At 44.5% G+C, this 14500-nt stretch overlaps 1 protein-coding gene across 2 annotated transcripts in view; it reads right to left on the reverse strand.

The window, feature by feature from the left end:
• The window catches only part of SYNE1 (spectrin repeat containing nuclear envelope protein 1), a 575530-nt gene that overhangs the window by 192569 nt on the left and 368461 nt on the right, over positions 1-14500 (reverse strand). For both annotated transcript variants that reach the window (XM_066595961.1, XM_066595958.1), the window contains 3 exons: positions 14322-14474; positions 3587-3769; positions 1524-1661 (listed from right to left, as the gene is read on the reverse strand). In XM_066595961.1, the coding sequence (XP_066452058.1) occupies positions 1524-1661; positions 3587-3769; positions 14322-14474 (474 nt within the window). The remainder of the gene's footprint in view (positions 1-1523; positions 1662-3586; positions 3770-14321; positions 14475-14500) is intronic.

Raw genomic sequence — 14500 nt, forward strand, 5'->3', positions numbered from 1 at the left:
ATAAGTAAGCTATGAGATACTTTGTCAAGTGCTTTACTAAAGTCAAGATATACTATATCTACCACATTTCTTTGATCAACCCTAGAAGGAAATTCGATTTGTCTGGCATGACTTGTTTGTTACAAACCCATGCTGGCTCTGTTTAATTACTCCATTTTTATACAAGTACTTGTATACATGCTGTTTAATAATTTGTTCAAAGATCTTTCCCGGTATAGAAGTCAGGCTCACAGGCCACCTTCTTCCATTTTTTTTGAAGATAGGGACAATATTTGCCCTTTTCCAATCTTCTAGGACTTGTGTTCTCCAGGAATTTTCTAATATTATGGCGAGTGGTTAAGCAATTACCCTGTAGTATTATCTGAAGTAAAAGTAGCTGTGACATGAATTTTCCAAAACAGGAGAGCGATTGCAGTTGAACAATTGCCTATAGAAGTATGTAAAAGACAGCAATCCATACTTTGGACGATGCTATAGACTTCGAATCGCTCAAGGTTTTTGAAATGCGTGCTACTTATATTTTAAATAATGCTGTAGGCAATCGCTTAACTGATCTTCTGCTTCTCTCCCTGTCAGTTCATTCAGTATGTCAGCCGAAAGCAACAGGACCAGAAGTTAGAGCAATGGACGTGATGCCAGCGGAAGAGCCAACAACAATTTAGAAAAAGTAAAATTCAATCCCTCTAATTCAACCAATGTAAGGCTACTTTCATATGGGCAAGCATGAAATTGCACTTGGCAACTTGCAATTCTCACTGAGAGACGATGCGTTTTTTGCTCAAAATTGCATCACTTCTGTGAAATTGCAACTTACACGTGCAAATTTCAAGCAAATGAAAGGATCACAAGTACTTGCCATTGACTTCAGTGGGAAAAATCACATCACATTCGCATGCAAGCATCATGCAAGTTCCCATAGGAAAGAAAGGGTGAAGCCTTCTGCGGGAACCCTGAAAAATAGAACATGCTGTGCTTCGTTTTACTCACAGCCTTGTTGCGAGTGAAGAATAGACCTCAGTCACTATAGACAAGAGTGTGAATCCCTCATGTGAATAGACCCATTCAAAAGAATAGGTTTCATATTTGTGCATCTTGCACAAAACTCACACGAGATCCTTGCCTGTGTCAATAAGCCCTAAAGATGTGAAATTCACACTAAATTTGCAGCAAAATTTTGCACATCAGGATCCCTGTCCACAGATGCACATCCGGACACTGCAGAGCGCTTCCAACCCGCAGGTTAAACGGTCTCGGTAGCAATCAGTAGAATATGTAACGGTTTTCGTTGTTGTACATATTAAATCCTTCAATATATACATTGTGGTCTCCTGAGTGTTAATTTTTATTTGTTTTCTGCATTTTTAACATTTAGCATAGAAACCACTAGATAAGAACCTATTAGCATGTCTTCTGTTTTCATTCTTCAAAAAAAAACAAAAAAAAAAACAATATAGACCTGAAACCACATGAGGAGTCTGACATTCATACAATCATCTAAGTACTAATAAGGCGCCACGATGTACCTGGTGGGCCATTGCTTGGTCACGAAGCTGACTCGCTGAGTTCCACATGATGTTGCAGTTCACTAATATTTTAGATTTTTCAATCCACCGTAAAATAAATTCTAGCATTTCATTGTATTCTTCTAGCTGAACGACGGCCTGTGTAGGGGGGTTACCAAAAGTGAGAGGCAGTAAGTAAGCACATTTCTAAAGATAGGGACTGATATCACAACTTTACATGCATCTTTTTGTCACCATAACAATCAATTGGTGTACAAAAGACCAGCTTCTGAAATCCTCAGCAGCCAGAGGTAACTGACTTCAGGAGAAAAGCAGGATTAGGGCACTATTATACGGAGCGATGGCTCAAAACAGCGATTATGGGTGACTGCTGCGCACCCTTACATGACAGCCATTCCGTGGTATGACTGGAAATGTAGTGCATGCGTGGAACAGGTCCAATCTGGACACGGGTGGTCTCTATCAGATAATGCAGCAAATATACGATAGACTGGAAAACTTATGTTTAGTGGTATTAGGCCGGGTAAAGATGCGCCTAAGAGGCACATACCTTTCAGTAATTTTGGTACTTTGGATATCTGTGCGCCCTAAATCCAAAACTACGCTAGCTATGCACTGGTCTAGATCTGCGCTATAATTTATATAATTTTTTGGCATAAATTACAATAAATATGTATGTCCACAGGTGGCCATGTCTGATCTTGCACACTTTCTCTTGCCAGCTTAGAAAAGCGATATGAGAAGTGGAAAAAAATTGCACGTTATTTTGCAATTGTGCTGTGCGTCATAATCTATGATTTTCTTTAATGCTACAATTCTTGCGCCAATAATAAAATCCCCAATGTCTTTAATCAATATGGAAAATGCACAAAAACTCATTTTTAAATGTTTTATGCAATCTAAGACCAATTTCAGACACGCCAAATTCAGCACCAAAAATCTACAACAACTTACAGTAAAATACATGTGAGTAGGGGTGAAAATCCCATTTACACATAGTGGGAAAAATTTGCGGAAATTTCAGGGCATTTTTTGGATTTTCAATTATACAGCATTCTGAATATGTTAGGATATCATTTTAGATTTTCAATGCAGATTTCACCCTTTGCATTCAGAGGCAAATCTTCTGAAAAATCTGCTGCTAAATTTGCATAAACGGACCCTAAGGTCAGAGACACACGAGCATTTGCGCAAATACGACACACCCTTTCCACGGGATTGAAAAGCTATTAATACTGTCCAGCTGTCCTCTTTTCCTGCGTTTTGTGCAGTGTCTCACCCTACCCCTTGTGTATTTGCGTATCTGCCATAGACTTCTAAGCAGTTTTTGCAGCGCAGAATGCAGAAAGATAGAGCAGGACCTATTTTTTTGCGCGCATACAAATAGTGCTTATGAGAACGAACCCATTGAGATCAATGGGTTCTATTCTCTGTGTTTAGAGCGCAGATTTTATGTGCCCAAGAACACGTGCAAACATGGCCGTGTGACGCCGCTCTAAGGAATATTTTCTTACTTTATTCTGGTGAATCTGGTATATATTACAGTCTGTTATCATTACTGCACTGAATGTGTGATGGATCTTCATTTAAACCCGATGCTACACATTTGCACATGCAATTTTGTACATTACTGACAGTTTCTAAAGAACTAACTTTTAGGCCTTAAACAGATTGAAGTGTTATCAGAGGTTTTTAGCGCACGTGTAATTAACGCCCGTAAAACGTGATGAAGTGAAGCCATTGATTTCAATGGATTCGTTGTCACGAGTGGGTTTCTTGCATGCCAATTTAGCATGCAATAAAAGATAGGCCTTGCCCTAAATTTCTCTGAGATATGCAGAGCATATGCATAAGCAGCGCATGTGAACTGGCATTTAAAAATTACAGTAATATGTGCTGGCACGCGCATATCAGCCTGTTTAAGGCCATGTCCACACCTAGTCCATGTGCAAATACACTTTGTTGCGGCAAACGTATTCAAACATATGTTCGTTTGCTTAAGTCCATATTTCACCTTATTTATGTATTGTTAAGAAAACGGTGTTAAGATGACATGGGCATACCTGCTTGACTTTGCCTGCTCTGTATTCGGCCTGCTTGCTGGCTTGCTGCTGTACTTCAAGAAGTTTCCCAATCTTATCCAGCAGCTGCTTTCCCAGTGTAGGATTCTGCTCAGAGAAGTCTTGCACAGCAGCATCCAGTTCCACCAACTTTATGTTACACTTGTCTAGTTCCTCACATAAGATCTGAATGCAAGACAGATAGTTGTTAACTGCATTGTAAATGTACTGTATTATGTTATAAAACATTAGTAATTATTAGGAAATTACGGTAACAGTGTTTCAGGTGACGCAATGCTCCACTTACTAATATACACTGTTTTAGGACCTGCTGGTTTAGCACCTGTGATGACGCCACTGTCATTGCTTACATGCGTGCATCACGCACACAGCTCTACTACATGCACGTGTCACACACAGAGCTCTTCTACATGTGCGTGTGACACAGAGCTCTTCTACATGTGCGTGTGACACAGAGCTCTTCTACATGTGCGTGTGACACACAGCTCTACTACATGTGCGTGACACACACAGCTCTACTACATGTGCGTGACACACACAGCTCTACTACATGTGCGTGACACACACAGCTCTGCTACATGTGCGTGACACACACAGCTCTGCTACATGTGCGTGACACACACAGCTCTGCTACATGTGCGTGACACACACAGCTCTGCTACATGCGCGTGACACACACAGCTCTGCTACATGCGCGTGACACACACAGCTCTGCTACATGCGCGTGACACACACAGCTCTGCTACATGCACGTGACGCACACACAGCTCTGCCCAATACACATGTCACACACACACAGCTCTACTACATGCACGTGGCACACATACAGAGCTCTGGTACATGCACATCACACACACCACGCACAGCTCTGCTATATGTGCGTCAAACACCACACACAGCTCTGCTACATACATGTCACACACATCACACACGCTGGTCATACATATATATGACCAGATTTTCCCAGAATCAAAGTTGAACAAAAGGACGTATCAGGGTGCGGGACTTATCACAATGTATGATTTTACCTACATCGTTATAAAATGTACAGGGCCATTTAAAAAAAGACAGGGAGTAAATTCTGCAGCATTCCTGCATCCAAAAAAAATAGTCAAAATCTGTACCATTGCTGCGAGTTTTGCCTGGAAATCAGCCGTGTACCTACAGCTGGTTTCATACAGTGTGGCGCTCCCCTCACCTCCTCCAAAGGCTTCCCACTGTCAGGGCTCAATGACCTGACCAGCATCACCACATCTGACCAGGCTGCTAGGAACCAGAAGCCAGGGAGTGCCAACTGTGGGAAGCCTTTGAAGGAAATGGGGGGGGGGGGGGGGGGGGTCAGGGGAGGAGGATCCTGGATGCACACACTGCCATGCACGCAGTGCCGCTGAGTGATTACAAGCCGGGGAGCTGCGGCTTCCCCGCTGGTAATCACCTTTATGGTGACCCCACATCCCAAAAGTAGGACAGACGTCCCAAAAACAGAGAAAATGGCTGTCACACTTGGGACCCTGGGAAAGGTCGGGCACATGGTCCCAAAGCGGGACTGTCCCGCCTAAATTGGGATGTCTAGTCAGCTTATATAATGGCTTAAAAACATGAGTGTGATACGTGGAGAATAGAGCCTATTGATTTCAACGGGTTCATTACCACTCTTTTTGCCCTATCTTGTGCGTTTACGCACCATAGCGTCCCACAGAGCCCTATGTGAGGTGCACAAGCAAGCACATCTCCCTGCGCGGGTATGCACTAAGCGCAGCGCAGACATGCAATCACTGGCACCATGTTGGGTAAATTAACCTTTTAAATCAGGGTGTGGTGACCCCCCATTTGTGTGAACATTTGTATTTGCGCAGGAATGAGCGTTAAATACACTTGTTCACAGAGCAAAATAAAATGCGTGAGTTAATTACGTTACACGCTCGACTGTCGTAGCCCTAAACTAGGATATATCTTGTACACAACCTCTCAGACTCCCAGACTTCAGATCGGACTCACAAACTTGTCTAATAAAATAGTCTTTATTGTCTCAGTGTAAATAAAAAGTCCTTTAATACCGTATATACATTACTGCGCCACAACAATAACTCACACCGCGACCGCTTATTTATAACATCCTCCTAATATTTCTATAAGACCCCTTTCTAACATTTCACACTTCAGAATAAACCCCCATTGTGGATGAACCCCTCTGTGTCCTCCATAGAAGCATCTCCGCCCGCTACACCCAGATTTGCACTGGCGAGGGCGCTGCCCACTGTAACCTATGGAAATACATGTCATGTATCTGGATGATGGACACTTATTGAATGACCCCTCACAAGGCTTTATTATTCTGTCATTAGCCCAATTTATGTTTTTTCCTCCACCGGGTTCATTTCAATTTCCACACAACTGTAAGTTTTCTAAAACTCCAGAGGTTTCTGATGAACTATGGGCACCGCTGCCAACCCAGATATGAAGTGCCATCCCTGCCCATCTACTAATAATGTGGCACTGGAAGAACCAGCTTTGAATTTCTCAATTCTTCTGGGTACTAGACCACCACTTATGGTGCCCACATCACTGTGTACATGGCAGAGCAGGGTACTGGCAAGCAAAGTACTGGCAAGCCTGGTACTGGCGGCTTCCCTGACCTTTGACCTCCACTCGGCCAACTGCCATTTCCTTTCAACTGACGACGGCAGCGGTTGGATCGAAGATTACAGGACTGAGAAAAATGGCGTCCAATGGACAAAAAGGAGATTGCGAAAAGCGTAAGAGAGAAGACGAGAGCGTGAGCGGACTCACAGCGATAAAGAGGAGGAGGAGCGGAGAGGATGAGCAGCCAAGACCGGGCACCAGCCAGGACCCTCTACCATGAGACCGCGGATTTGACATCAAGCGCTTCACCGCCCTTCAGATCTTGGGCAGAGGAAGCTTCAGCGAGGTAAGTTATATCACTGTTATTTTCTGGGAATGGCGCAGTGACGGCTTCTCCACATATCAGTATTTTGTTAGCCAAAACCAGTTGTGCGAATGTTAGTCAACGGGTCCAAAATATGGAAGAAATGCAAATCTTTCCTTCATACTGTCTCTCTGTACTTTCCACTTCTGGTTTTGGCTCACAAAATACTGATAAAAATGCGCCGCCGCTGTGAAAGAGCCATGAGACTAATTCTTATTTCCATTTACTGTGCAGACTATTGTTCCCTGTTACCAGCTATTTAATCCACAGGAGGCGCTTAGGATACTTCAATATGGGACGACTGTCTGGCGCTCCAGCGCCCAAAAGCCATCCCAATGATTGCTTCTGTGCTTTCATAGGGTCTCCATGAAGAGTCAGTTACTCAATTTTGCCCAGTCAGGTCTTGTGTTTACATGGGACAACAGTCACCCATAATCACTCCTTTAACGTAACTACACACTACAGTTTTTTTTCTGCAGGGGTCTATGGGACTTGTAATGTTAAAATCGCGATCGCGCAAAATCGCAATTTTGCGATTTTAGCATTACAAATCCCATAGACCCCTGCAGAAAACAAAAACGCTGCGGATTTCGCAGTGAAAAAAAACTGTAGTGGGTAGTCACGCTTAAAGGGAACCTGTCACCTGTCTAAAGCAACATAAAGTAATTTCCGTGGTCTTAGAAAGACGTTCAGTCTTAGGCCATGCGGCAGTCAGCATTAATACACAGTGTGCCTCCCGCTGCATGTTATGGTGTTTTTACAGCTGTGACTCTGCGTACGGCTGCATATAGCGGCAAAATTGTACTATTCATGCAGGCAGTAATACGCAGAACACCTGTTGTTTTGTTTTGCTTGTATTTCCCACACCGTCAGTTAGCGGTGATCCGAATACCCGCAGCCGAACGCAATGCTTTATGGCAATTTATGTTGTGAATTTTCAGCATGAATTTTATGTAAATGAGGGTTGCAATGCACGTCTTTCATGCGGATGTTGATGCAGATTTGCTATGTGTTTGCTATCTTTTATTTATTCATCGACGTCACTGTATGAGGCCTTGTTTTTTGCGGGATGAGTTGTATTTTTTAATGGTACTATTTAACGTACCATATAATATACTGAAAAATTCTAAGTGGAGGGAAATGAAGAAAAACAATGACATTCCGCCATCTTTGGGTGCGTCTTGTTTCTACGGCGCACAAACTGCAAGAAAAATGACATAATAACTTTATTCTATGGGTCAGTACAATTACTATGATATCTAACATACAGGTTTTATTTGCAGTACTACTTTTTTTTTTTTTCAAAGATATTTAATTTTTCTAAATGATCTTCTGATAGCCATAACTTTTTTATTTTCCCGTCTACATAGGTGTGCAGAGTCTTATTTTTAGCATAACAGCCTTGTAGTCAGCGTTGGTACCATTTTGGCATACATATGCCTTTTTGATCACCAAAACAGGGCATTTGTGTCTTTTTTTTCTTTTTTCTGACGAAGTTAATTATAGGGGTAAATAATACATTACTTTGATAGAACGGACCTTTACGGACGCAGCAATACCAAATATGTATTTTTCTTTCGTTGTTTACATTCTTTTATTATATATATGGCAAAAGTTTTTTCTAAAAAAAACTTTATAGATCTTATTTTTACTTTTCCTCTTAGTTCCCAGAGGGTACAACGACTTGCGATGCTTTGATCGCTCTTGCAGTATGATGTGATGCCATAGCATTACATCATACTGCGATTGGGCAGGCAGTCTATCAAGTGGCCCCTAGCTGCCATGACACCCACACAGCTCCATGAGATCTCATCGTGGGGGGCCGTATGGGACCGCGAACATCGGCCAGGGGATTTAAATGCCGCTGTCAGAATAGACAGCAGCATTTGAAGGGTTAACAGCTCCGATGATCCACGCGGCTTTTTGGAACTGTTGCCGCCAAGTGTCAGCTGTAAGAAACAACTGGCGCCCGAGTTGTATAGAGTAAGATCGCCGCGCAATCTCTCTTCATACATACCCCAGTGCTGCAGAACGTAACTGTATGTCCTACAGCATTAAGGGGTTAAAGGCACCTCCTATTAGTTCAGGTAAAGCAGCGATTGGGAATGGGAAACCTCGCATCACACGCCATACGATGTGTTTTCCTGTTCCATTGAAAACAATGGGCGATGCGTTCTTAAGAACACGCAAAGAAAACATGCTGCATTTTTTTTCCTACACCAAGATGAAGTGCAGGAGAAAAAGAGAACAATGCTCATGTATATGACTCCACTCAAAAGAATGGGGTACTTGTTTGTGCGTCTTGCAATGTACAAATGTTGCACGATCTTCTTGGCTGTATGAAAGCGCCTAGTGATAAATCCACCATGTGATAAATATATATGATTTTCCCTTCTGGCCGCTGTCAGTGATAATTTCTTATCTGTTTTCTTGAGGTGGTCCTGGCATCTTTCCCTGGAAGGAACACCTTCATGGCCATCAAGGTTGTTGACAGAGGAAAGAGCAAGGCAGACGTCATAAGGAGAGAGCGGCGGATACTCCTGAAGGCCCAAGACTGCCCCTTCATCTACCATCTGTATGCCGCACAGCAGTCTGCAGACCGGGCCTACTTCATCACGGAGTATCTGTCCGGAGGAAGCCTGGCGGCGATGATTAGAATGTGCGGCAGCTTGGACATCAACCATGTCAGGTGAGTAAATGACTAATCAGGAGACGGGGGGATACTGAGGGCGACATGACAGATATAGAAGAGTGGAGGGCGTACAGGTGACACTATGATGGTGACATGACGTCGGGGACTTATTTCATGTCATTGATACTACACTCTTCTCTCAGATTCTACACAGCGGAGATTGCATGCGGCCTCCAGTTCCTGCACCGACGCTACATCATCCATCGGTAAACACAACTTTCCCACATCTCCCTGTTTCCTTGTTGGTGATAATGTACCCAGCTTTCCCAGAGTCCTGAATTAGGACTGGTTAAGCTGTGGTACATTACTACTCTACTACATTATTACTGCATCACTCAACAGATTAACATTTCTCTTTTCTTCATTGCAGTGACATAAAGCCGGCGAACATCATGCTGGACGGAGATGGACACATCCGCCTGATTGACATGGGGCTGGCCCAAGACGGCATCGTCCCGTCTAAGAAGATCAGCGGAGTGACGGGCACCTATCGATTCATGGCCCCAGAGGTGCTTCGTGAGAAGGACTACGACGCAGCAGTCGACTGGTGGGGCCTGGGGATTGTCGTATCCTGGATGGCGACAGGACAGTCCCCCTTCTACAACGGCTCCTCCAGGAGAAAGATCATCAAGTCCATCACCAGAAAGAAGCCAAAATTCCCATCTTGGCTTGATGCTGACGTAAAGCATCTTCTGAAGAAACTGCTGCGGAAGAAGCCTAAGAAAAGGCTGGGTGTCCACAAGAACATCAGAGGTCACCGATTCTTCAACACCGTGAATTGGGAGGAGCTGGAAATGAAAAGAGCAGAGCCGCCATTCAAACCCTTCAGCAGAGTTCCCAGAAATCGAGACCTGCCATGGCCGGAGGGTGGTACACCCCTTCACCCCGTGGACGGATTCTCGTACACTTCACCAAGCTGGACCCGGTAAGATCTTCCTCCTCTAGGGATGATATTCTTCAGGCAGACAGCACAGGAGGTCATATAATAAACCTGCTTCATGTCACCATGTACGGCCTGCAGACTTCTCCCTCCTCAGCACATTATTATTGCTCCTGTAATTACTATGTCTCTGCTTCTTCTTAGGATGACGAGAAGAATCCGATTGTGAAGGAAGCCACGACCATCTGGTAAGTATCCTCTATACACACCTACACATACATATCTGTACACCTATACACACAGGACACCTACAATCATATCCATACACTGTAGCAAAACTTCATATACCATAGAAAGCTTAATATATAAAACATTTCCTCTAAAATAGCAAAAGTCTCTGGGGAAAATATATTAAGACCAGCAATATGGCCTCTATTATGGCTTCCACAATCACAAAACTCCCAATACCTCATAGTAAAGACACAGTTGCAGAAAACCTTTTTATATCAGATCCCAATCAGATCCTGATACAAGTCATCATGTTACAGTAGTCCACTGGTTTATATCCACAACTGGTAACACTGACTATTCCTTCTTATGTCTTGTAGGCTCGGCCCGCGACAACTGTCTGCTGAACCCACGACTCTGCTGCTGTAGAAGACCCCGGCTTACCATCAACATCCTCTCTCCACCAACTGCATCCTGCCTTACCATCATGCTACCCCAAACCTTGGCATCCAACGGCTGGCATCGGACATCATCCTCTCCTGAAGACCCTCTACGCCCCCAGGAGCGGCCTGTGCTTGATTGGTAACTGGCGAGTTCAGGAACAATAGCCCGAGTGACTATTATCCCTGAACTCCTGGTTACTAGTAAGACCTCGGCACAGGCCGGGTAAGTAGCACGCACCACATACATGCAGGTTAGACACTAGTGTAGACACTAACACATACATAGACACAAGTATACACACAGATAGGTGTAGATATCGGCTTTGATCCTGGGACTTGCTCTGATCGCCATATTTGGGGTCAGGAAGGAATTTTTCCAACTTGAGGACAATTGGCTCATACCTCAAGGAGGTTTTTGCCTTCCTCTGGATTAACTCACAGCCTTAAATAGGGTTAGGTTTTAATTATAAGGAAACAGAATAACATAATATAAACATAAAGAGACACAATCTTTAGCTGACATCACATACACCAGGGAGGTGAGCGGCTGGCGTTTGATCCTGGAATTTATTCTGGTCGCCATATTTGGGGTCAGGAAGGAATTTTCCCCCCTTAAAACAGGATAATTGGCTCTTTCCTCAAGGGGGTTTTCGCCTTCCTCTGGACCAACACAGTCTATAAACAGGTTTAGTTCAATACACTTTAGATTCCCCACAAACAATAAATGGTAGGAGATTTATTTAGATTTCTGACAACAAGAATACATTCTAATAAGTCAGGTCAGATGTCGGCTTTGATCCTGGGACTTGTTCTGATCGCCATATTTGGGGTCAGGAAGGAATTTTTCCCCTTTATACAAAGATAATTGGCTTTTTCCTATCAAAGGGTTTTCGCCTTCCTCTGGATCAACAGCCTCAAAATTCCTGTAATAACATCTACAATTTCCTACAGCTAGAAATAAAATGTTCTTTCTCCCTCCATAAACCTTTGTGTCGGTGTCTTTATTTCCATTGGATGTCTTATTTAATATTCTCCCAAAGCCACTAGGGATCCCATAACTTAAGGCCCATTTAGATACATCGATTATCGCTCAAAATTCACTCAAAAGCAGTCTTTTGACCGATAATCGTTGTGTGTAACTGCACTGACATCGTGCAGTTTTCGTTAAGCCGTCGCTCATCATTGTCTTTCAGCGTGATGGCCTTATCAGGGATTTACAGAGGGATACAGCTGATACTATTGTTTCAGCTGTATACCGCTTCCTGATGACAGGCTGGGTATGAAGAACAGAGCGGTCCAGCTCTGTTCTCCATACCTGACACGGAGTGCTTGGCTGTACAACAGCCAGGCGCTCCGTGCAGAAAACATCTGGATGCAGAAGACAAGCGGAGACACCTCACTTGTGTTCTGCATACTTCGATCAGAGCGCTCGGCTATATAACAGCCGGGCTCTCCGTGCAGAAAACAGCTGGATGCAAAAGGCAAACGGGGACACCCTGCTTGTCTTCTGCATCCTCCGCTCCGAGCGCTCGGCTGTATAATAGCCGGGCACTCTGTGCAGAAAACATCTGGATGCAGAAGACAAGCGGGGACTCCCCGCTTGTCTTCTGTATCCTCCACTCCGAGCGCTCGGCTGTATAACAGCGAGGGCACTCGGAGCGGGGAACAGCTGGATGCAGAAGACAAGCGGGGACGCCCCACTTGTCTTCTGCATCCTCCGCTGACAACTCGAGGTGATCGATCATTTTGCGCTGTAAATGACACAACGATTATCGTTGATCGACATCTTTTGATCGATATTTATTGTGTCTAAATGGGCCTACAGAAATACAGTGATGGGTGGGGACCCATGTAGTTACGCCCCTTCAACCTTCAGAGCACATGTGTCTGTCTGTGTTCTAAGAAGAATAGATGGATCATGAAAAGTGCATAAATCACAGGGTCACCACTTAAGGTGATTAGGCTTGTTTCCCACACGGCGTATTTACGGCGGAAGTCTCGCGGTTTGGCCACAGTGAAAAACTGCGAGATTTCCACCAGGAGAGCACTGCTTCAAAACCCGCGGCACTTAGCCACGGGTTTTTGAGCGGATTGGCCGCACGCTGTTCCATTGCGGCCGGCGCTCCCATAGAGGAGAGCACGTCCGCAACGGGGAAAAAAAAAAGAATGTACATGCTGTGGCCGGCGAATCCGCGCTGTAGCGCCGGCTTTGCTGTGATGAATTCGCCATCCCATGAGGACGAGATTTCTGAGAAATCTCTTCCACATGACTGGCTAATCCCAGGATTAGCGATCGCAGGTGTATTTGCTGCGACGAAATTTCGGACGGCAAATACGCCCTGTGTGAACCCAGCCTTATGGTATTGTGCTTTCCTACCAAGGACTTTTAGTTCAGGTCATTAGATCGGTGGTCCGGAGTCCTATGTGTTACCAAGATTTCTGGTTTCATCTATTTTAGGGTGGACACCCACTGGCGTTTTTATTTCCTGCGCTGCGAGAGCGAGTGAAAACACTCGCCTCACAGCACAAAAAAAAGCTGCGATATCGCCAGTGCTTTCAATGGGGCCAGCGGCAGCAGCGCTAGCCCCATTGAAAATATAGGGAATATACCGCGGACTCCTGCCGCAGCTCTGACCTCTGTGGCAGGAGTTTCCTTCATCCCTGCAGGGACCGCAGGGGTGAAGGAATCCGCTGTCACAGCTGTGGCAGAAGTCCAGGATGCTTTCTCATTGCTTTTTATGGAGTCGGCGCTGCTGCCGGCCCCATTGACAGCGGTGGTTTTTATGCAATCCCCACAGCATGATCAGCACAGCCCTTTCAGGAGGAGGGGATTTTTAAATCCCTGCCTGCTGAAAGTGCTGGACAGCAGTGCAGGGGAGCCAGCCGGAGGATGCGGCTGAGCGGCGGAGAGGTGAGTAAAGATTTTTTTTTCGTTTTTCTCACCACCTAGGGATGATTTTCAGGCAAAGGCTTAAATTTCAAGGTGGGGTTTTGATGTTTTTATTTTTATTATTATTTTTTAATCCTTTTTTTACCTTTTCTTTTTCTCCCACTAGGGGACTTGAATATTGCTATATTTGATTGTCCTTATAATACACTGCTATACTGGGAGACCCAGAGGCTATATTCAGACCACTGGGCGCCGTAGTATCCCATTGGGGCCCCGCGATCATTTCGCAGGGGTCCAACAGGTGACAGAGAAAGCCCTCTTACTCTGTCAGCCTATTACATGCCATGGTCGTATTGACCTGGCATGTAAAGTGTTAAATGGCAGTGATCGGCGGTTTCTCCTGTCCCCGCTGTTTGAACAAGTCCCAGGCTGAGCATTTGCTCCCCTTGGCGTAGGAGACCAGTGTTAGACTTCTGATGCAGCTTCTTAAAAGGGTGACTGCATCAGAATAGGGCCCCTTAACGGCCACTGTAAAAAGACATATGTGCGGTTGTTAAGGAGTTAAACATCATAACTGAGCTTTCTAGTACGCTACATGATTCTCCTCAAAATGTCCAATAGGACTCTTCTTACTTACCTTGTGATCTTTTCTAGCTTCATTTACATCACTTGCTTTCTCCTTCAGTTTTCCCAGAATTGAACTCAGTTCTTCTTCAGTTTCTGCTATTTGCTTATTCAGCTCTCGGTAAAGCACCTGATTCTGTTGTGCTTCTTTTTGCTTCATTTGTAGCTGCATTGATAAAGCATAAACATTAA

This window comes from Eleutherodactylus coqui, chromosome 3 (genome assembly GCF_035609145.1).
Source record: "Eleutherodactylus coqui strain aEleCoq1 chromosome 3, aEleCoq1.hap1, whole genome shotgun sequence".
Taxonomy (NCBI): domain Eukaryota; kingdom Metazoa; phylum Chordata; class Amphibia; order Anura; family Eleutherodactylidae; genus Eleutherodactylus; species Eleutherodactylus coqui.